This window comes from Ochotona princeps, chromosome 20, assembly GCF_030435755.1.
Source record: "Ochotona princeps isolate mOchPri1 chromosome 20, mOchPri1.hap1, whole genome shotgun sequence".
Taxonomy (NCBI): Eukaryota; Metazoa; Chordata; class Mammalia; order Lagomorpha; family Ochotonidae; genus Ochotona; species Ochotona princeps.
In genome coordinates this window covers 21110846-21134833 of record NC_080851.1, presented here as the reverse complement: position 1 = coordinate 21134833, position 23988 = coordinate 21110846, and the positions used below count along the sequence as shown (strand labels likewise).

The 23988-nt window shown below is 46.7% G+C and overlaps 1 protein-coding gene across 3 annotated transcripts in view; it reads left to right on the top strand.

The window, feature by feature from the left end:
• EEPD1 (endonuclease/exonuclease/phosphatase family domain containing 1) overlaps positions 1-23988 on the top strand; it is a 165608-nt gene that overhangs the window by 113657 nt on the left and 27963 nt on the right. For all 3 annotated transcript variants that reach the window (XM_058678272.1, XM_058678273.1, XM_058678271.1), the window contains one exon: positions 16889-16940. In XM_058678272.1, coding sequence (XP_058534255.1) covers positions 16889-16940 — 52 coding nt within the window. The remainder of the gene's footprint in view (positions 1-16888; positions 16941-23988) is intronic.

The following is a 23988-nucleotide window of genomic DNA, read 5'->3' as shown; positions in this document are numbered from 1 at the left end:
GAAGATATTTCATCCATGGGTTCACTCCCCAAGTGGCTGCAATGGCTGGAGTTAAGCTGATCCAAAGCCAGAAGCTAGGAGTTTCTTCTGGGTCTCCCATGTGGGTGCAGAGTCTGAAGGCTTTGGGCCGTCCTCCACTGCTTTCCCAGGCCACAAACAGAGAGCTGAATGGGAAGTGGAGAGCTGAGGTACGAACAGGTTCCCTTAAGGGATCCCAACATGTGCAAGGCAAGGACTTTAGCCACTAGGCTACTGCCCCAGGCCCCTCAGTCCACTCCTGTTATTCTTCCTGATGACTGCAGGTGGGTCCAAGGGTGGGGGGCTCACACCTGGCAAGACCTTTGCTGCTGGCTTGGTTTACTTGTGGTTTATCTTCTCAGGTTTGTACAGGACACTAAGGGTCTTCTATTAATTATTATAAAGAGGGCAGATGCACTGATTGACAGGGAGGGAGGGCTTTGGGGAAGTGGTTAGATTGGGTTAGACCAGTATGGTAGGTCCTCCTAGTTTGAATCCTGGTGGCTTCACAGAAGACCAGCAGATATCAGTGGGCACACATGCTTCTTGTCTGTCACTTTGGGTTGTTAGTGTCATCTCAGAACTCAGCCGGCAAGAATTTGGTCACCAGTGACTGAGTTGTTGGACCCAGCTGAGGTTGGTTTGTGAACCTCAGACCAGCTCTTTTCCTTACGAACTAGTCTGCTTGGGCATTTCTTTATAGTAACGACAATCTAATACAGCCCTCTTGTGGGTGGGGAGTGGGTGGGATCACTCACCCCATCATGGGACAGAGCACGGATACTTGCTCCAGTCTGTCACATTCTTATTTAGCTGGGAATGCAGTCACTGTGGTTCCAATACTTTAATGCCCTCTTCTAATCCTGACCACTTCCCCAGAGCCTACCCCAACACCATGAATGTGTGACCTTGGGGAGAGTGTGGATCAGGGGGAAAGGGTCCACCCAGGCCTTAGCAGGAACATCTGGAGGGTTGTCTCTAGGTCCCACGGGAGGATGGAACCTGTTGGAATGTGGTGTGCCACACACTGATTGCATTAGCACTGTGAAAGAGTGTCATGTGGGCTCGCACGGACTGGAGGAAGACGAAGGAGTCACTATCCCGTGTCTCCCATGGGAGGAGTGCAGTCGGGCAGGCTTGTTTCCACAGCCTCACATGACTTGGGCTCCTAGAGGCCAGAATCAAACTCTGGCAGCCCAGTGTAGGACATAGGCATTTAAAAAATCATTTTACTTTTATCTGAATGTAAGAGTTGCAAAGAGGAGAGAGAGAGAGAGAGAGAGAGAGAGAGAGAGAAAATCTTCTATCTATTGGTCTACTCCCCAAATGGCCACAACAATTGGAGCTTCAAAGCCTGAGCCAGGAGCTTCTTCCGAGTCTTCCACACGGGTACCAGGACCCGTGGGTACTTGAGCCATCCTCTGCTGCTTTCCCAGTTCATTAGCAAGTTGCTGGGTCAGAAGTAGAGCATGCAGGACTCCAACTGGTGCCTGTATGGGGTGCCAGTGGCCCAGAAAAGGCTTAGCCTGCTATGCCATGGCCCTTGGTGGATATAGGTATTTAACTGGTGTCATAGCTACAGGACTAAAAGCTAGTGGCACTAACAGGTTTTTGAGTAACTCAAAAGAAAGGAAAAATGAGGAGGCCACATTTTGTGGTAATGTGCGTAGGGTATTTAGTGTGGTTTTAATTAAATCCATGTAGTTTTGGGGTGGGCATGGCATAGCAGAATAACTATCAGAGTCCTTTGAAAGAATAAACAATTGAACGTAGTGAGGAGGTTTTCTTCTTTTTTTAAAATTTATTTTATTTTTATTAGAAAGCTAGATTTACAAAGAGGAGAGACAGAGAGACAGATCTTCTGTCTGCTGGTTCACTCCCCAAGTGGCTGCAACAGCCAGAGCTGAGCTGAGCAGGAGCCAGGAGCTTTTGCCAGGTCTCCCACATGGGTGCAGGATCCCAAGGCTTTGGGACATCCTCTAGTGCTTTCCCAGGCCATAAGCAGGGAGATGGATGGGAAGTGGAGAGCTACAATATGAACCAGCACTCATGTGGGATCCCAGCACGTGCGAGGCAAGGATTTAGCCACTAGGCTATCATGCTGACCCAAGATTTTCTTCAAGGAGGGCAATGACGTCACCTTCAATTTATTGCCCTCACCCCTTCCATGATGGTCATTTGATGCATGAGTAAAATTCCAGATGAATTGCTGTCCCATTACACTTAGAATAAAATGTGCATTCCTGGGGCCCGGCGGTGTGGCCTAGCGGCTAAAATCCTCGCCTACAAAGCCCCGGGATCCCATATGGGCGCCGGTTCTAGTCCCGGCAGCGCCACTTCCCATCCAGCTCCCTGCTTGTGGCCTGGGAAAGCAGTCGAGGACGGCCCAATGCATTGGGACCCTGCACCCTCGTGGGAGACCCGGAAGAGGTTCCTGGTTCCCGGCATCGGATTGGCGTGCACCGGCCCGTTGCGGCTCACTTGGGGAGTGAAACATCGGATGGAAGATCTTCCTTTCTGTCTCTCCTCCTCTCTGTATATCGGGCTTTCCAATAATAAAAAAATCTTTAAAAAAATGTGCATTCCTTTTTTTAAGGATAATAATAACATTTTTAATTCACAGATAACAACTGTATGACTTTGTGGGACCCACTGTGGTATTTCAGGAAACATGCACGGCATGTAATGATGACATCAAGCTGATTGGTTAGCCGTCACTTCCCGGCCGAATCACTGTGTGTGGTGGGTGAGGGACAACCACATTCACCATTAGCTGCGTTGAAGTCTGCAGTGCATTAATATTAGCTACATCTTTGTGCTGTGCAGTGGGTCCCTAAAACCTCTCCCTCCTGTCTCACTAAGATTTGGTATCATTGGACCAGGGTCTCCGCTCTCCACCTGCAGCCCCTGGCAACCACCACCTTACTCTCACTTCTACAAGGTCAACCTTTCTGGATCTGATGGAATGTTTGTGTGTTCTGGGTCTGGTTTATCTCACTTAACCATAATGTCCTCCAGGTCTACTTGTGTTGCCATAAATAACAGGAGTCTGGTTTTTTTGTTTTTGTTTTTATTTTTTTTTTTTTTAAGATTTATTCATTTTATTACAGCCAGATATACACAGAGGAGGAGAGACAGAGAGGAAGATCTTCCATCCGATGATTCACTCCCCAAGTGAGCCGCAACGGGCCGGTGCGTGCCGATCCGAAGCCAGGAACCAGGAACCTCCTCCAGGTCTCACACATGGGTGCAGTGTCCCAATGCATTGGGCCATCCTTGACTGCTTTCCCAGGCCACAAGCAGGGAGCTGGATGGGAAGTGGAGCTGCTGGGATTAGAACCGGCGCCCATATGGGATCCCGGGGTGTTCAAGGCGAGGACTTTAGCCGCTAGGCCATGCCGCCGGGCCCTGTTTTTATTTTTAAGCAGTGGGGAATAAGAGAGTGAAAGACAAGATCTTCTATCTACTGATTCACTCTCCCAATGGCCACAACAACCCTTGACTTGTCTAGGCTATTGCCAAGATTCTGGAGCTCCCTCTGGGTCTCGCCCATGGGTGGCACGGATCGCAGCATTTGGCCATCCTCTACCACTTTCCCAGTCACATTGGAGGAGAGCTGGGATGGAAGCAGAGTACTTGAATAGGCGCTGTGGTATGGGATGTGGTCATATAGGTGGCAGAGTCTCACTGCTGCACAGTGCCAGCCGCTGAACCATACTGAAGGCCCAACAACATTCCAGCATGTATATAGACCACATTCTCTGTGACTCCTCTGGTGGCAGCTTGGTTAGTTGGTTGCCCATGGTGGCTGTTGAGAGCCATGCTGCTGGGACTATGGGCAAGCAGGCACCTCTTGAGCTGGCTTATGGCAGTGCCTTTCCCTGCATGCCCTGGAGAGAGGTCGTGCCTGCAGGGTCCCACCTCTGACACCTCTCCCACCTGCCCCTGGTTCGCTGAGCTGCTGTGTCCCAGTCCTTGTGAGCACCATACCCAGGCCAATGCCACGTCCACTGCCATGCCACCTGGAGCTTTTTTTTTTTCCATAACTCTGTCTTCGTTAGGATGCAGGTCTCTGCTCCAGTGGCAGCCGCTCAGAGAAGCCCCACACGCCGACCACCTTGTCCATAGAGCACCCTTTCCTGTCCTCTTCCCTCGACTTTTGCCTGAATCTTACCCTTTGCTGATGTGGTGGCTCAGAATGCGATTTGATCTGGACTCCCTACATTTGTAGCTGGCTTACCTCTGGAGCTACTTGAACATCAGTTTTCCTCATCTGTAATATGGAAATAAGGAAGCCCATATCAAGGAGCTGCTATGAAAGTTAATAGTGACTTGGAAAGTGCCTAAGAGAGCCCTGGCACAAAGAGTAATTGCTCGGTACCTGTGTTATTACTTGTTCAACATCCATCCCCCAGGAGGAACTGCTGTACCTTCAGTGCCTGGAACTGTGCCAGACACACACAGTGGCCCATTGGGTGTTTGTTGAGTGAATATATGAAAGCCTGAGGATGAACTATATTATATTTCGTAGCCACTAAGATAGCAATGCGTATACAAATAAAGACATACTTTGAAAGACCAAAATAATATTTCAAAAACCAACCCCAACATTTATGAGAATTTAATAAGTGATGATTGAGCATCACAAGTCAGTGGAGAGAAGGATGGCTAATTTAGTAAATGACCAATGCAAAATAATTAGATTGTCGCTCTGTGACATTATTTTAAGAAACCTAATTAAACATTTCAAATTATACCAGAAGAAGAAACTAAGAATATGTCTGCGCCTGTATATTTTTTTCCTAGACAAGATTTGGCTTTCTAAGCACAAAACACTGGGAAAAAAAAAATCAAAGAATAAAGAGCACCATTTTGGACTGCTTTTACAAATTGACTTTTGTATGTGACACATGTGAGAAGCAAGATTTGAAGTTGGGGTTGAAAGTTGCCTGTGTGTAGGGTGTGTATTTGATGTCGTGATTGAGATAAGCTCAGGAAGCCACGTCCTGTATTGGCGTGCCTGGCTTCACGTCCTAACGTGCTCTCAATTCCAGATTCCTGTTAGCGTGCATCCCGGAAGGCAGGAGGAGACAGCTCCAGCACTCGGGTTTCTGCCACCTGTGTGGGACTGAGGTCCAGGCTCCTGACTGTGGCCTAGCCCAGCACTGACTGTTATGGGCCTTTGTGGAATGAACGTGCAGTTGGGAATCGATCAAGGTCTCTCTGTTTCTGCCTATCTTTCAAATAAATTAAGAAAAGCTGTTTTAAATAACAAAAAAATGTTTAAAGCTTTTAATATATGCATTACATAAATCTAGAATAAAAAATTTTATCTCAACAGAAAGTTTAAATAAAGATACAGATTGTACTGGGAAAAAAATACAAGCAGCCGAGTCACATGAAGGAAATGTTTAACTTACTGGGGATCAAAGAAATGCAAAGCAGAATGAGATGCTTTTTCTTACTTGTCAAGTAACTTAACTTGGCAAGCATTATGTCAAGAAAGTCTTTTCCGCAATTTGCTGGTGGGAGAGCTGGAAATGGCTCTCTGGGAGCACAGTAAGGAGAGACTTCTCTGTACAAACCTTTTGCCCTAGTCCACGCACCTCTAGATATCCAGGTTAGTGAAGTCATCAGAAGCTGCTCCACAGTGCCAGCCCCTGCATTGCACTGTATCGCATGCCTGCCCCCACCCGAAGCAGTTTTCAGTCCCAACGTTGAGTTTTGCTTCTCAAGCTTATGACATACAAAAGCCAATTTGTGAAAGCAGCCCAGAATGATGCTCTTTATAAATAAATGTGCAAAGATACTCGCTAGTCATGTAGCAGAAGAAAAATGTTTTTAAAACCCTAAAAATCCAGCAACACAGGAAATAGTAAATTTTGATGTATATACATAGGCAATAACATACATGTGTTCTTCAGAAAGTTCATGGAAAATGCATGCTATTAAAAATAGGCATGAATTTCAAAATTGTTCATACAAAAATCAGTTTTTATTTCCATTTCCATGAAGCGTTTAAGGATTATATGATGTCAGTTTTTAACTTCTTTAAAAAAAAATATTTGTTTAGATATAAGGTAGAGTTGCAGAGAGACGAGAGCCAGAGACTTTCCATCCACTGGCTCACTGCCTGAATGGTTGCAAGGGCCATAACTGGGCCAGTCTGAAGCTAGGAGCCTGGAATTTCTCCTGGTCTCCCATGTCTATGCAGAGACCCAAGGGCTTGGTCTTCCACTGCCTTCTCAGATGTATGAGCAGGGAGCTGGATCAGAAGTGTAGCAGCCAGGACTCAAACCAGCACCCGTGTGGGATGCCAGCATCCCAACTGACTTAATCTACTATGCCATGGTGCTGGCCCCTACAGTTTTTAGCTTCTATTGACTCATGCTTGCTAATGTGCCATAGGCCAAAGAAAGTTACATCAACAAGGCCAGACGCAGAAGGAATATACTAAATTGGGATGGATACTGGTGCTGCCTATATAACCGTTTATTATATAATATAATTATATAATGTGATTGTAGTTCATAAATGCAAGACACACCAACTCATGTCCATGTGGAAATAAAGCAGTATGTTTTCAGTGGTCAGTTATACTCTAGTTTATTTTTTTAAATTTTCATAATGAACACATTTTTTATCATCGTGAATGAAAAGCATGCCTTACATTAAAATATGGTTCTGAAGAACTTAATTATGAGAATGGATGGATTTAGGATGTAGTTGTGTGTATGGAATTCAATAGTATTGGAGGTCTTTTAGATGTGATAGGTGATACAGGGAGCAGGTATGTCCAAGATTAATATGACTGAAACACTGGTTGGGCGGTGTCCAAGGTGAATAAAACAGACATGGGTCAGCTTTGCCTGAGAAAAATTTCATTTACCCTGTTAGTTTGAGGTTCCTCTGACTCATTTAGGTTGGAGGACTGCTGATGTTGGAAGTAATAGAGCTGGAGGCCCAAAGTGAAGTGAGGGCTGGAAGGAAGCTTTTTTATTTTTATTTTTTTTTTAAGATTTTATTTTTATTGCAAAGTCAGATATACAGAGAGGAGGAGAGACAGAGAGGAAGATCTTCCATCCGATGATTCACTCCCCAAGTGAGCCGCAACGGGCCGGTGCGTGCCAATCCAAAGCCGGGAACCAGGAACCTCTTCCAGGTCTCCCATGTGGGTGCAGGGTCCCAATGCATTGGGCCGTCCTCGACTACCTTCCCAGGCCACAGGCAGGGAGCTGGATAGGAAGTGGAGCTGCCGGGATTAGAAACGGGGTGTTCAAGGCGAGGACTTTAGCCGCTAGGCCACGCCGGGCCCGGAAGGAAGCTTTTTTAAAAATCACTAGTGGTCATTGTGAGTAAGAAAAAATGATTGCCTAAGAGTAGCTTAGAGAGGGAGACAAAAAGGAGAGGCCCTGTGCCACCAGCGTGTAAGGATTTGAGAGAGGCAATACCTGGCCACTTCTAAATCCAGACCCTGCCTCAATGTGACTTTGTTCGCTGACCTCACCTCCATGATCTCCCCCCATATCATATGCGCCTTCTCATTTGGAACTCTTGATGTTTCTGTGATCCAGTGAGCATTGGTGTGATGAGTTGATTTAGGGATTTATTCCCCACCGATTTCTGTATGCTGAGAGTGGGTTGAGGTGTGTCCCCCATGGTGGAGGTGCATGGATGGAGACAAGCAGACCAGGGAGGTCAGATAGATGAGGGAGATTCAGAGAAGGTGTTACAGATCTAGCAGAGGTTTGGGGAAGGAGTTTCAAGGAGAGAACAGCCACCCATGCCAGTCATTGATCAAATGTTGAGAAAGACTCTAGAGAAATCCAGAAAGATCTAGAAAGAGGAGGCTGTTTTGGAATAAGGGTGGAAGCAGGTCTTAGAAGAAAGAATATGATCAAGAGCACAATTGGGCTGCCTGATCTGAGGGGAAAAAAGACTAAAAACTCCTATGCCGGGAGGGGCTACGAAGAGAAGGGGAAGAAAGTTTATGGAGCATGGATTAAAAGCTAAGTTCATTCTAGTGCAAAAAATGTTGAAGTCCATGGTGTGTTTCATAATATGTATTTTTCATAGCATTTTAAAGATATCCTCTTATACATGGATTTCAGAGTTTTGCACCAAAATAAATTTGAAAATTCTATTTATTACAATTTTTTTAAAGATTTATTTATTTTTATTGGAAAAATAGATCCACAGAGAGAAGGAGAGACAGAGAGGAAGATCTTCTCTGGTCAAATCTGGAGAAACCCTGCCCCAAACCCAGTTAAGCAGTTGCTGCAAACTGAACCTGCTCCGACTGAGGTGCGGGTGGGCGCCTCGCAGCAGGGAGTGAGGTTTCATGGTGCTGCCTTGCTGGAAGCGCTTCTGACATTGTTCACTGTAAACATGTTCTGGAATCCCCTGAGCTGGGAGAACAGGGCTGTCATGTGACTGCTCTGTGCCCCCCCGCCCCACCTGGGGTCAGCAGTTTCTGGCGGATCCCAGGCAGCTTTTCAGGCCTGGTTCTGATCTGTGCACAAAGAGGTTTTGAGCCAACAGGAGAAGTACTAGGGGACCCTGGGCCCCTTGGATTTGGCATTTTAAATTGCTGCCTGGGAAGGCTGGGTATGGGGGAAGGCTGAATTGCAGGCTGAAGGATAAGGTTTCACAGGGCAGCTGGAATTCATAGTGGTGGCATCTGGGCCCCCGAGCTTTGAAGAGGAGAAGATGCCGCCATTGCCTAATGAAAACCAGACCCAGGCCCCCCAGCTGCTGCCCTTGCTGTGACTCTGCACCCCTCAGCGTGCTGCCTGGGCAGTGCAGGCCACCACGCTGCCTCTTCAAGACCCCCAAAGCACCACCACTTCTGGTGGGGAATGATGAAGGCTGGAGTTTGCTTTTTCGGAGTTTTGCTTGACTGTTAGCAACAACTCCAAGTGCAGGCACGCAGTGGCAGAGGGTAACTGCAAGAAATATAGAGATCCAGAGGCCAGTCGGATCCTCACACATCCACAGCAGTCTTGAGGTTAGAGGCTGCAGTTTCACAGCCAGCCATGGTACTACAGGCTGAGCATAAGCCCGAGCACTCCTGACATGGATGCTCTGTCGTACTCTGGATGCCTGCAGGCACGATGCATTGGGGGCTTTGGGCCTGAGTTGGTGCCATAGCCCGTTCTGCACTGTTGAGTGCAGCTTTATGGTGAGGGCCCATCCCCATCCCGGGCGTTAGGGCTGTTCCTGGTTAGGAGGTGACAACAGGCAAGTTCCTGCCTCGGCTTTAGGGAGCACTCTCTGGAAAACCTCCAGGCTCCCCTGTGCATGCTGACGTGGATCCAGTTCTGCCACACTCCACACTGTGTGGTTAATAGGGCTTTGTCTGCTACCCAAAAGGAAGGACAGCCCTAGCTCTTGTTCCAGTTTTTCTGTGTGATCTTGAACATGAATGAACATCATCAATATGTATGTTTTCTCAATACCCATCTTTCCCCATCCCCTCACTTTAACCATATTTATTCCAATGGGTGGGTTTCTTGTAAGGTTTTGGGGGCAAGGTATAACAGTAGCTCCTCAAGAAGATTGTTTGGGAACCTAAAGCATCCATACCTAGTGTCTCCAGAAAGTGTGGCCAAGCCACGAAGGGAAGAAGAGGTCTGGGCCTTCTGCTGAGTCACGGAGGTCCTACTGCTTGTGGACTGCCTGGTTCAGGGCCTTGGGCTCCCTGGACCTTCCAGAGTGGCTTGGTGCAGGTTCCTGTGACGGTTACCTCACCACCACTCTCAGAATCTAGCGAGAAAAGAACTGAAAATGAGCAATAAAATGTCCAGTATCTGTTATGGTCAAATATATAGAAGCTGAAAGCATGTAATGAGACCATTTCCATATAGTAGATTCATAAGGATTTTTTTAAAGATTTATTTTTATTGAAAAGTCAGATATACAGAGAGGAGGAGAAACAGAGAAGAAGATCTGTCCGATGATTCACTCCCCAAGTAAACACAATGACTGGTGCTGAGCCAATCCAAAGCCAGGAGCCAGGAACTTCCTTCAGTCTCCCAAGTGGGTGCAGGGTCCCAAGGCTTTGGGCCATCCTTGCCTGATTTCCCAGGCCACAAACAGGGAGCTGGATGGGAAGTGGAGCCGCCGGGACTAGAACTGGTGCCCATATGGGATTCCAGCGTGTTCAAGGCGAGGACTTTAGCCACTAGGCCACGGCACCGGGCCCAGGATTTTTTTTTTACAATCAGTTACTCAAAGTTCTCCAGTTGCTGGTAGAGTTCTAAATTTGCAAATATTTTTGTATAATTGAGTTAAAAAATAAAAGATTAAAAATTAAAAATTAAAAATCTGAAATATACAGAGTCTTTGTCCTAGTGCTGGGAATTTGTTGTTAGAAACAACATTTTCATCAGTGATAATCGGAAGAGTGGGAAATCTGGAATGGTCTTGCTGTCCAACAAGGCACAATAGAGTATATTTCTATGCCAGTATGTCTCCTAAAATTCATGTATCTTCTAAAATTATGTCCACTAACAATTCAAGATATGGAGTTATATATCAGTTAATGATAGTGACAAATGGTGTATTTTTGTATTTCTTGATGGCAATTTAAAAATCAGAAAACAGCCCATTTCAGTATAATTTTATAAAATCTATATATTCTATTTTTAAGTGTCTAGAAAAATACATAATCAAACCCATCATAGTATTCCTAGATGGTGTTTTTACATTTTGTTTTTCTTTACATATTTTCTAAATTCTCTGCAGTAAAAATGTGCTTTGTATGTAGTTTCTTTGGAAAAAATAGTAAGTCAAAGAGTCCCCTGAAATATGGCCCTATAATGGCTGCCTTAAGCAGTCCCTGGCTGGGGAATCTGGCTGACCGTTGGCATTACAGGGAGAAATGGAGGTTTGCTTTTCACAGGACAAAGCCATTGCATCTGACAGAACCCAGAGGTGATTTTCATCTGGCCCAAAAGGAAGAGAAGCCTGGGTGAGAGGTGAAAGGTCAGCTTTGAAAGCCACATGCAGAATTCTGGCAGGAGCACTAATTTGGAACCCCAGACTCTGTATCGTGTTAGCTAACTCTGTCGAGTCCCAGGATGTGCACGTCTTGCTCTCGTGCATGTCCATTTCGTGACTCTTACTAAGATAAGCAACACAGTTCTTAGGACATCCCGTGAATGGTTGCAGTGCTTTGTGACCATCCTCTTATCTTCGTCCGTCTGGGCTACTGTGGTGTGTCTCACCAACCGGGTAGTGTATCAGCAACAGAAATCTGTTCTCATCATTCTAGGGTTCACGACGTGGGTGATGGAGGGCTTGGTGTCTGGTGAGAGCCTGTTTCTGGTTCAGAGATGACCCTCTTTCCTGTGTCTTCCAGTGGTGGAGGGGAAATGAAGGATTGCTAGGATGCTTTTCTGAAATGAGTTGCTTTCTAAAAAACGTTGTCTCCTTCTTTAATCAGTCTTAGGAAGTATTGACTGATAAAGAAAGACTGTGTTGTGTGAGAACGGACATCACCCTTTGCTAAGTGCCTGATGTCCGTTATTTCTTACAGCCAGAAGGGTGAGCGCTGGCCTTCCTTGTCTTCCCACCTGTGGCTAAGTTCTTGAGGGTCCTGAAAAAGTTGCAGCCAGCCAACACAGCTTGAAATGCTTCCCAGGTCTTTTTCTTAGGCTGTTCACTAAGATGTAAAAAAACGTTAAAGTGATGACTGTTGAATCCAAAAAGCTGAAGTTCTTTAGTTTAAAAAAAAAAAAAACTAATTGTGAAATAGATTCCAAAAGACATCGGTACCTTGGAAAAAAGTAGCAAATGTCTGTGTTGATACTTTCTGTAACCACAGTGTCCCACAGTGTCCCTGGTTGCAGGATAAAACACAAAATCATAAAATTTCACACCCATCTATTCAGACAGAGAAAACACAAACTGAAGAGAACAAAACAGCAACTGCAGACCAGGTAGAAAGTAGCGAGTCGGATGCATAAGGCAATGGTCAAATAACATACTAAAAAAACAAAATGTATGGCCTTATGGACAAATGATTGAAATAAATATCTAATTCATGGAGGCTACAGAGACTAAAGAAAACAGTGGAAAATTGGTGAAAGGAGTTCAGATAAATGCTGACATAATTAACTAGAAAAATGATTTGGTGAAATTGATCAATCCTTCAGCCAGTTTTCCATAAGGTCAACAAAGTAGGTTGATTTCTCACCGGTCTCTGTTTTAAAACCAGAAGATGCTGCACAGAAAGAGTGAGGAGGGGTGCGTGTGCACAGGTGCAAGGATGTTGTGAGGTTCCAGGGAATTACTGGTGCAATTGTGTACTTAAAGTCTGAAATCTGAATGGATTTGACCATTTTCTAAGAAAATGAAAAGCATTGTAATTGGGTCTAGCACCTGGAGACCTGAGTGAAGCTACCCCCTAGGGAGCCTCCTGGGTTGATTCAGAGTCCTTCCAGCAGGTCACATGCCAGGCAGAGTGGGCCTCCGGAGGAGAGCTCAGCAGGCATTCCCCGTGACACTGGGGTGTCTGAAGGCAGAGGCCACCTTGCTCATCAGTGCATCTCCAGAGCCTAATAGTGCCTGGTCCATGATATACAATCCTTAAGTATCACACCCATGCAGTGACTAAGTGGTTCCCTCCTGTTACACTTGTCTGATATTCATTGCATGGCTCACTAAGGCATTATCCCATGCGATTTAGCTAGTAGTGAACTCTCACAGTGCTGGTTTCAGAGAAACGGCAAATTTTTGACTCTTGTTCCCTTTTAAGTCATGATCTAGACTAGATGCCTGAGTGTCTCTAGATCGGAGGGGGGTATCTTTTGGGGAGGACACTGAAATACACTCTGCCGTGACTCCCTGGCCATATCACAGGAACAGCCTCCAGCTCCTATCCCTTAGACTGCTGCCTGCCCCCTCCTCTGTGTGCTACCATCTGCAGCACTTGTCCATCATCGCATCTCATCCCACCAAGACCGTGCCTGTGCTTGGCTTAGTGAGACACCTGTGTAAAGCTCCTAGCTAACATGGACTGCTTGCGATCTTGGTGTTTCTCAGTGTTTGCCTTTGAGTAGACTTGCCCATGCAGCTGTTACCTTTCTAAATAAATCACTTCCACAGGCTGCTTTTGTGGGATTTTGGTCTTATCTCAAAGAGGAGTGCAGGCAGAGCAATTTCAGTTCATCTGATGGGTGCTGTGCTGTGTTCAGAGGAAGCTGGCCCAGCCCTGGGCCACACATGAACACATCCTCTCCGGCCTCTCTCCCCTGGGCCATGTGGGAGCCCAAGAGACTCCCTGGGAGACCCCACTGCCATTCCCTCAGCATGGACATGGGCAGCATCCTTGCTACTCTGAGCTCTGTAAGGGGCAGAGGAGGTGGGGGAGGTTGTGCATCTTTGTCCCCCTGGTGCAAGGCCCAGTTTGTAGAGTATAGGAGGTATTCAGTCGCTTGCAGAATTTGATGAGGGCAGGAGGAAGGGAGAGACCAAACTGAAAATGAGATCTCAGGTGCTGTTCCAGGGTAGGAGTTAGACAGCATCCAGCAAAGATTTGGTCAGGAGGCTTGCTGTTGCTTTGTATGTGTGACATTTCCTCCCGGGGAGTATCTGATGTTCTAGAAGAATTTGATATCGTACCTACTGAAGTAAACAGCCCCAACTGGAAATGTGTCCAGTAAAGTTAGAAGTAACCTGAGGATGCTTATACAGCAAGAAGCTTCTCAGCACCTCTAGGTGACCATGGCTCCCCAGGAGAAGCACTCCCATGCTACATACAGACAGCAGAACCACTCACTTTAAACTCCAAGTAGGTGGATCCACTCATCTGACCTCCTGCTCTGTCTCCTCTGCCCCTACCCCTGAAGCTTTCCCACCCTGTGTTGCTGGGTTGTAGTGGCGGTCAGTGTGTTTATACTGCCCAGCCCCTGGCCATTCTTTTTGGTGCTGGTTTGAGAGCTGTTGCAAGCACTTGGGGCATGAACCAGTAGATGCAAGGCCTCTCCCTCTGTATTCAAGTAAAAACAAACTATTTAGAATAGCAATGTATTTCAATAAGGAGCAAATGTTAAATGAGTTCTCCCCCCCCCCCCCCACGTGACAGAAGATTGAGTTTGCTAGAGCGTTAAGAGATTCTGAAGCTGCCTTTCAGTTCAGTGAAGGGAAGGTTTCTAGCAATAAAGAAGGGGTCAGACAGTGGCAATATGCATGCCACGTGTCTGTCATCATAGACACTCATGAGGGGAGCGTGGAGTAGACATCCTTTGGATCTTTACTCAAATGAGAGTGAAGTTATTTCAGTTTGATTTTCATTGAGACCTCAAAATTCTTCTCCACAGTAGAAATTTGTGTCCTGTGGTGGTTTGACTGTTAATGTCTTTGTGGTTAGACAGAAAAAGAGAGTTGACTATTTTAATAGTGTTTAAACTTTTCTTTAAACCTGTTGCTATTTAACAGCTGATACTAAATTGGACCTCATGACCTCAGAAGGGGCAGGAAGAAGAGACTATTTAAGAAGTGCTTCCAGGGCAAATATTTTCCAGTGGTTATTTCAGAGGGAATTTAAGCTTCTGAAACTTGAGCTGCAATTAGGTACTCCCAGCTTAGCAGATAAGTTGCTGTCCCAGTTGGTAACCTGGAATCTAGATATGTGCCTTAGGGATCATAATGTGCTGAACATTGCTCAGTGGCTTTGAGCTGCCACCAGGCCTAGTTCATCAATGACAGGCAATCACACAAACAGGTCAGAGGAGAAACTCTCTAGTCATTTTATTGGAGGCATTGCCCTGTTACCTGCAGTGGTCTGCAAATTTACCCATCCAGGGTGAAATGTGCCAGCCGCGACAGTGTCCTTGGGTACTTTGTGCAGTTGTTGACATTGCAAGTATAGTCATGAGCAAGAATGTCTGAGCGCCAGCATTCAGGGATTCCCATACTTGTTAGGAGACAGGGGAAAAAAAAGCACCACTATGTGTGTAAGTGCTCGAACATACTGGTAAGACAGTTTGCTTTACTTCGGGGGTCCAGGAAACTTGCTTGGAGGAGGTGGTGCTTGCATTTCATGTGGAATGAGGCATGAAATAGAGTTGGTGTTACAATGATCCTGGGAAGATCACCCCCACCCAGAGAAACAGCCAAAGCAAACCTGTCTGGGAGAAGCAGGAAAGCCAGTGTGGCTGGAGCAAAGGGATTGCCCTGACACCTGTTAGCCCTGAGGCTTCCTAAATTGGTGGTGTTGTTGGTGACTGTGGTGATATTTTCTTATCAGCCTCAAAAATGTGTATTGAACTCCCTGGAGTTGCTTTTCAATAAATCATTGCATTTGTTTGTACAGCACTTGCTTAGTTAAAAGAGAGAAGGAGGGAAGACGGGAGGGAGAGAATTCTGTCAATGAAAGTGAACCTTTGAGTGGCCTATGGGGGAAGCAGGTGCTATCAGGGGCTGGATGGAAGGGTGAGGGTGGGGGGGACAGGTGTTCACCTCTACCCTGCAGACTCTCCAGGTAGGTGGGGGTGGGGCAGAAGCATGATGACGCCCAAGCAGGGAGGTAGCATCCTGGCACCGACAGCTGCCCTGCTCCCTGTGTGCTCTCACAGGGCTATCCACCTACCCCAGGGTTCAGAGATAGCCCAGGCGTCGCCTTCGGCCTCCACTTTGAAAGCAACATGTGAAGAAAAGGAAAATACCTCCCCAATAAAAATCATGTCCACCTCCAGATGTCTCTCATGTAGGGTGCCGCCTGCTATTGAGGCTTAGGCCCCTAAGTTAGACACGGGGATCCCCTTAGTGTCTGTGATTATCCTTCTGTGGACCATCTTTCTCCCCAGCCCCTCCCCTGGCAAGGTGCACCCCGTGTCTCCAGAAGCCTCCCCTGACCTCTGCTGAAGCAGGATCCTATGTGCCTCTCTGTGCCCATCACAGAGAGGACTGTCATGGTCTGACTCTGACTTCCAGGAGGCCGTGAGCTTCTCACAGCAGGGAATGTGTGTTGGTCACTGCATACTCAAGGCCCTCATGCACACAGGGGGCGCCCGTCAGTGTTTGCTGATACATGTCAAAGGGGTGCCGAGGAAAGATAGACACCAGAGGCAGGGATATGTTTTATTCTTTATATTCCTCTGAATTCCTTCAAATTCCTTAACACAGTGTGTCAGTCATTTTTAGAACTCTTAGTGGTGAAACGAATGGCCCATAAACTGGGTTACTTTTCGCCATTTTTCAGTGTCCAGTTCAGTGGCATTCATGGTGTGTAACGAGCACCACCGTCCAACTCCAGAAGCTGTTATTTTTGTCTCACCCCGAAATTCCATGAACCTTCAACAACAGTTCCCAGTTCCCGGACTACCTCAGGGCTTGCAAAGCAGCGATCTTTCCTCTGTCTCTGTCAGCCTATCCGAGGAAGCTCAAAGAAATGGGCTTGTTCTGCATCTGTCCTTTGTCACTGGCCTTGGTCTTCAAGGTTCACCTATATGCAGCACATGTCCTTCCTTTTTAAGGCATAATAGTATATCCCGTTGGCTGTGTCGCTGCATTTTGTTTATTTGTTCTTGGGTATGTAGGCATGGGTCGTTTCTACCTTTCTTGGCTTTTAGGAATAACCAAGAATACTGGCTTGTATCTGTCTGTTCAGGTGCTTGCGTTCAACTCGGGATATTTCTGAGACTGGAACTAATGAATCATTTGGCAAAATGAATTTTAGAGTGCAGAACTATCTGCAGTATTTTTGAAATGGCCATTTTGATGGAAAATGGGAGTTCACCTTTGGATGGGAAGTGACATAGAAATGCAGGCTGAAACTTGAGGCCTGTGTTAATGTGACTTCTGAGGCGATGCTTGGAGACAGACAATGGTTGGTTTTCAAGCGTGGTTTTCCTTTTTTCTACAGCATCAAGCTTCTCGCTGTGCAAGAACTACTGGACAAAGAGGCCCTGGAAAAGGTAAATATTTTGTTTTTCTTGTCTCCATATTCACAAACTGAGAGCACAGTACCCTACACAGAAAAAACAAATGAGTTCTCTGTTGCCAGAAACAGCATTTGCTGCAAAGGCGGGCGTTATTTTTGTGTTCTTGACAGGCTGTGAACCATGCGGAAGTTTACTCAAAACTACCTCATTGTTCCTATCCCACGCACTCTCCAAAACTCAGCCTTGCAGCCAGTGACCAGCCCCGCCATGAGCAGAGGCTTGGCCTGCAGTACGGCTGGCCCTGCCCTGGAGAAGCACTGGGAGCTGGTGGCCTCCCCTGTAGCAGGCTCTGTACTTGCCCCATTCATTAGCCTTTGCTCGCCATGTGGGGTCCTCGGGGTGAATGAGTATAGAACTGAGGCCCAGGGAGGTTAGGTAAGGGGCACAAGGGAAATGAAATAAGTCAGGTGTCATGATTGGAACCTTGGTGGTCCAATCAAGGTGGCTCCTGCTTTTCTGTTTGACAGGCAGATTCCTAAGTTTGCGTCATTTATAGGCTACTGATAAAGGTTAACCAACTGATTCTTCACCGCACAGCTCTGTTTGCCTGTTCCCTGGAAGAGACCACAGTGTGTCTTGGCTGTCTGTATTTATGTCAAGCCTGCAACCAGTGGTCCTTTGCTGCCTGTAGGTTCAAGTTGCATGAGCAAGGTGGGTAGGCTCTGTGAAGAAGGCTGGGTAAAGAAGCAAAAAGATCAGGCCCTCCTAAGCACCCCCAGTGCAGAGTAGGCTGGATATAGCTCTGGGGTCACTTAGAATCTGGAGTACTAACATCAGATATAAAGGTACATAGCACAGTTTGTAGAAAAACTGTCTGATTTGCTTAAAAAATGTATCAGGTTTTCATAATGTGTAGAATTTATGAGATTTTTGGGGGCAGAGTAGTGGTGAAAGAGAGATTGAGAGACAGAGAGCTCTTCCATCTGGTGGTTCATTCCCTAAATGCCACAGTGTCTGGGGCTGGGTCAGGCTGGAGCTGAGCACTCACACCAGTCTACAACAGACATCCCATGGCACTGCCACTGCCTCCCACATTGTGCATTTTCTGGAAGCTGGAGTCAGGAGCCTGGGATTGACCCTGGCACTCCAGTGTGAGACAAGAACAGCTTTTTTTTTTTTTTAAGATTTATTTCTTTTTTTTTCTTTTCATAAACTCTTTAAACACCCCTCATACGCATGGATTTCAATTTTTTGCACCAAAATAAATTTATATTTAATTCCATTTTCATGAACTTTTGGAAGTCTCCTCATAGGTGGCCAGAGAGGTAAGTGCCTAAAGGATCCATGGTGTGTGTGTGTGTGTGTGTGTGTGTGTGTGTGTGTGTGTCTGTTTGTGTGTGCGCGTGCACATGCGCGCTCGCTGTCTGCTCTACTTCCAGCTCCTGGCTATTGTGGCCATCTGAGGAGTAAACCAGCAGATGGAAGATCTCTTCTTTTTCTCTCTGTTTCTCTATTTTTGTAACTTGTAATCTTAAAAAAAAGTTTGGATTAGTGTTCAGTTTTCTAAGTTGACACTAAAATGAAGTCTTTTAAAAACAGCTACGATGGGCCCGGTGCCATGGCCTAGCGGCTAAAGTCCTCGCCTTGAACGCACCGGGATCCCATATGGGTGCCAGTTCTAGTCCCGGCAGCTCCACTTCCCATCCAGCTCCCTGTTTGTGGCCTGGGAAAGCAGTCGAGGACGGCCCAATGCATTGGGACCCTGCACCCGTGTAGGAGACCTGGAAGAGGTTCCTGGTTCCTGGCTTTGGATTGGCTCAGCACCAGCCGTTGTGGTCACTTGGGGAGTGAATCATCGAACGGAAGATCTTCCTTTCTGTCTCTCCTCCTCTCTGTACATCTGACTTCCCAAGAAAAAATAAATAAATCTTTAAAAAAAAAAAAAAAGAGCTACGAAGCAGGAGTGGGTATTGGTTGCAGCAGTTAAGGTGCTGCTGGGGCTGTTCATATCCCATACCAGAGTCTGTGGTTTGAGTCCCAGTTTTGTTGTGCCCAGATTTTGCGATCCCCAGAAAATCATCAGGAGGCTGAAGTCGGTGCAAATGCATAAAGGCAGTTTATTCAGGCTAACCTAGGCTCCCAGCCGTCACCCCCACCCAGCAGGATGGGGGAGCAGTAACAACCGAATCAGCATCAGCAGCAGAAGAAGGGCCAGATGAAAAAAAAGAAAGCCCTGAGGTTCAACAGCACAGCTTTTTTTTTTTCACATTTCGGGCGGGCCAATTCCATGTAATTATGCAGTCATGATTGGTCAGTTCAACTGTTAACTTTTAAAAAGAGCAAGTTGGCAGGCTTGTTGGTGGGTTTGAAGCAAGCAACTTGCAAAAAGTACAAACTGATGAGCTATATGGCAGTGGGTCTTATCTAACACCAGGGACCTCTGCCTAAGTGACCTGCCGGGTGTCCTGCCGGGTGTTCTGCCAGGTGTCCTGTCAGGTGTCCTGCCAGGTGTCCTGCCAGATGTCATGTAGACTGTCAGGCGTGGAGTTCACACAGCCCCCAGCCAAGCAAGTAAGGCAGAAATCACAAAAGCAGAAAACATTTAGGTTCTTCAGTTTCACTTCTGATTCTAGTTTTCTGCTAATGTGTTCCCTGAGAAGCACTACCAAGTACCTGAGTCTTTACCATCTGTGTGAGGAAACCCACCCAGTTGGAGTTCCCAGTCCCTGGCATCAGCCTGGCCCCGCGTTTGCTGTTACAGGCATTTAGGGAATGTACCAGCAGATAGAAGATCTTTAAGGGGCGATGTCAGGAAAGGAGAGCTTTGTCATGTTGGACCTCTGTCAGGCTCACATCTGTGTTGGATTGAACAAGGGTTGTGCTGCCACTTGGCCTCAGAGACAACATGGGAACCAAATAAATTAATAGAGCTGAAGGGCTTTCTAAGTGCCAGAGCACTCTACTTATATTAATTCTTCATTTCTTACATTACTTCTTAATATGCATTCAGCCATTGAAACCTACTATGCCTGGCTATAAAAGACATCATTGGGCCAAATGATAACATTATATACAGATGGTAGGTAGATGTGTGTTTTCAGTGGTAACTTTTCCTGAAGTTGACAGTTTGCTGTGACCGTGTAGGAAAATAGCCTTGTGCTTTGGAACTGTCCTTGGATGTATTTGGGAAGGAAAGGGCCCCAGGTTTATCACTTGTTTTTAGATGACTCAGGAAAGAAAGGTTGTGATGTGTTTCTGCTGAGCCAAGCCGAAGGGAAGAGGTGAACACGGATGGTGAGGCCAGTGGGGCACAGTGCGAACAGTCAGGGCTTCTGAGTGAATGAGGGGCTTTACTTATGTTTCAGAATTGTAAAATGTTTCCTTTTCCTTCAAAAAAAAATTTGTCTCCTTAGTATTCACTACAATTATTTGTACTCTGGCAGTCTGAAAAAGCATCAAATAAGGCTGGCCAGTGTGGAGCCCTGGTGCTCAGGGTTTCAGTGTTATAAAAATACAGATGCCAAAAATATTGCATGTGTCTTTTGAGCTGTGCCATTGTGCAGTGTAGTAGCAGGGCCAATTTGTGGGCCCTGCTTGAAATACCTCGCAGAGGGAGGTGAGTGCTAGCTTTGCACTTGCTGGCAGTGGGGCTGGGCGTGCCACCGCCCTGTGGGCTGCATGTTGAGGCTGACTTACCAGACCGTCTTGGATTACTTAGTCATCCTGTGCTTCTGTGTCCAGTCTGTAAATTGGAATTTGTTGTAATTCCCACTGTAATTCATGGAAGTGTTGAGAAGATTCAGTAGAGGGCCTGTAAGAGGGACCTAGTGTTGTGTGCAGCACTCAAGTTAGCTACTGTGTTAGTGCTTCCTCTCTTCCTGCTCTTCCTGCCTTCCTCTTGGATGATGTTATGCTGTTCTTCAGTCGCAATAGGTGACCAGCATAAGCTTTGCAGGCTGGACTCCTCAGGGGCCGGTGAGGAGCCAAGTCCACTCAATTGGCTTGTTCTTCCTTCTGTTTGTTTGGTCCTGTTTTCCTTCATTCATACATTCATGCTGCAGGCTTCTGGAGAACCCCAGAAGCAACGAATCATCCTGAGCTTGGGCCTTGCATCTGGAGGAAGGCAGGTGTATTGCCTGGCCTGGTTCTGGTTTTGTGCTAAGATTGGTCTAACTGGTTTGCTGGAGTAAGATGAGTTGCCTAAACAGCCTCAGGACTGACAGATTCTCAGGTGACTTCTATGCATGACAGTCCAAGAACGCTGCTGCTAAAATCATTCTTCATCATCATCACCATTGTTGACTAATCCATAAGAAAACGCAGTTGAGATGCTAGTTTTCTAGCCACTTAAATCCTGGGTAGAGCCCGATTTTGCCACCCCTGCCCCGCCCCCTGCAAAAAAAAAAGGAAGTAGTGTTATTCTGTTTCTAAGAATGCAGTATCTTTATCTTTAGTTGGCCTGCCTTTCCTTTCATTGAGTTGAGAAGTTAGTCTTGCTTCATTGATTAGGAAGACCAGCCAGAAAGGCCTCATGCACATGCTCATCCTGCCAACACTGGCTTTCTTTGAAGGCCTTCTCTGAGGGCCCTGCACTCACCTCCAAGTGACAGCTTGCCTCTAGGACTTGTCACTACTGGACTCTGGAGGCCCTGCCAGAAGTGAGTCAGTCACAAGGACATCCCAGCCCCAGGGACCTCTATGGGCCTCCTCTCCTTCACAGGTTAAGCCTGGACAGCACAAGATACAAATGCTGTAAAATGTCATGTGGAAGCTGAAAAGCAGCGGCAGTGTTTGGGGGTCGGGGCTTTCAAAGAATGAGGCTTCTAGGGACAGGTGTTTGGCACAGCAGTTAGCACATGAGTCCCAGCTTTGCTGCTGTTTCCAGTTCCTTCCTTTTTGTGCATGGCCTGGGAGATAGCAGATGATGGCTCAAGCTCCACGCCACCCATGTGGGAGACCTGGATTGAGTTCCAGGCTCCCTGCTTCAGTCAGGCCCAGCCCCTCTGTTTCTCACCTCTCAAATAAAAAATAAATTTAAAAAGTCAAAAACAAAAAAGAAGACTGCTAGTTCTTTTTTTTTACAGGAGCGGGTGTGGTTATTATTATCTGGGTATTTTAGCCTAAAGCCACTAGCCATTTGCCTGGGCTGGGCTTTCTGCTTAGGGTGGACAGCTCTCCGTCTGTAGAAACGCTGAGCTTTCCCTGATTTCTGCAGAGCACCATGGGCTTCTGCTGTAATGGAGCCCACTGCTCCCAGCCACACGCTGCCTGGCTCTCAGCCAGCCCCTTCCCTCTTCTGCATGTCTCCTCCTCACAGCTTCCATGGTTCCCTCCTACCCTAACTCTAGAGCTTCACGGTTCAGAGCCGGTTATACAGGGAATGGAGGAAAGTTGGCCTCTCTGTATGATTTTCCAGTATTCTCTGTACATCCATATCCCAGTGGCCCTTGCTGAGTTCAGCAGCTTTTATGCCCTGTGAGTCCTTCTTATGGTTGGAACTTGCTGTCTGGGAAGAGGAGGAAGGTGAGCGCGTGCCCAGGGACCCTGGTTTGCAGACCAGGAGGGTTCCAGTGTCACTTTTTCCTGTTTGTTTTAATTTCGGTGCAGTGGGTCAGGCAGGAGCTTTGACACCCACAGAAATTGAGGTTGCTGGACTTCTCAGACTGATGCATTGGCTGTTCCCAGGCTGTTAACAGATTCGTCACCTGTTTATAAACTATAAAAGCAACAATCTCAGTTTCTCCACTGATTCAGTTTTGAAAACTTCTAAGCACCGTGAGCAGATGATGGAGCCGGTATACTGTCAGGGCATGGAGCCTCTCTGGAAGAATGCTTTGACTTTAGATGCATGTTTTTGCCAGGCTTGTGTGAGGTGCCAAGAGCAAGACCTTGCTCTTAGAAGATGTCTGTCATCTGGCCCTCTATTCGCTCTTCTTTGAGAGTGAGATGCTTTTGTTTTTCTCAAATCACACACACTTGTTTCCCAGACTTTAAAAAAGCAGGCCCATCTAATCCTTGAAACGTGGCATTGCATGGGAGGAAATAAAAATATTGGTACAGCTTGATTTAGAAAGATCATTTTTCAATGACCCTTTCAAACAGCTTCCTGCAAAGCTGCAAACAATAGTTTGGCCAGTCACCCCAGCTGGAGGTCACTCCACCCTGTGAAGGCCAAAGGGCAGGCCACCAGCTCACTCAGCCTGAGGGAGTTGGCTGGGCCTCCAGGGGGCATGGGCCACCCAACTCAGGGTCAGGGCTCCCCTGGCCCTCCCCAGCCATGACTCAGCTGCTGCATAGGGCAGCTGAGCTCACACTGTGTCCTCCAGAACAGATTGGGGTTGGAGCCAGCTCTGCCACTACCAAGGGGACCCATTGGCAAGGTTTTAGAACAGCAACAGTTTCTTTTTACCCAGGAAAACCTCCCTTGTCAGGACTTTTAATGAAAATTAAACAAGATAATGTATGAATTAAATGAAAGCATATCCCGGCATGGCAGCCTAGTGGCTAAAGTCCTCGCCTTGCGTGTGCTGAGATCCCATATCCAGCTCCCTGCTTGTGACTTGGCAAAGCACTCAAGGATGGCCCAAAATATGGGAGACTCCTAAGAGGCTCCTGGCTCCTGGCTTCAGATCAGCTCAGCTCCCGACATTGCAGCCTCTTGGGGAGTAAATCATCAGACGTAAGATCCTCTTCTCTGTCTCTCTTCCTCTCTGTATATCTGACTTTCCAATTAAAAAAAAAAAAAAGAAAGTTTATGTACAAGATGGCCAAAGCCATTGTAGCTAGTATTCTTCCTGCTTCTGCTAGCAGCAGTGCTTGTCTTCAACATCATCGTTGTCATCATTATTGTCTTCCTCCTTCCCTTCCTCCTCCTTTTCATCATCATCATTACCATCATCAGTTTTTGTTGCTTATTACTACTCTCCTGAGAAGGCTGACTTGAGATTGAACTTCTGCCATGAGAAGACGTTAAAGAAGACGTCACGTCAGTCCCACTTGCTAGCTGCCTGCCAGTGGTCCCACTCTGATTGCCACCACCCTGCATTTTCTTAAACTGTCAGCATCAGGATGCAGCTCTTTG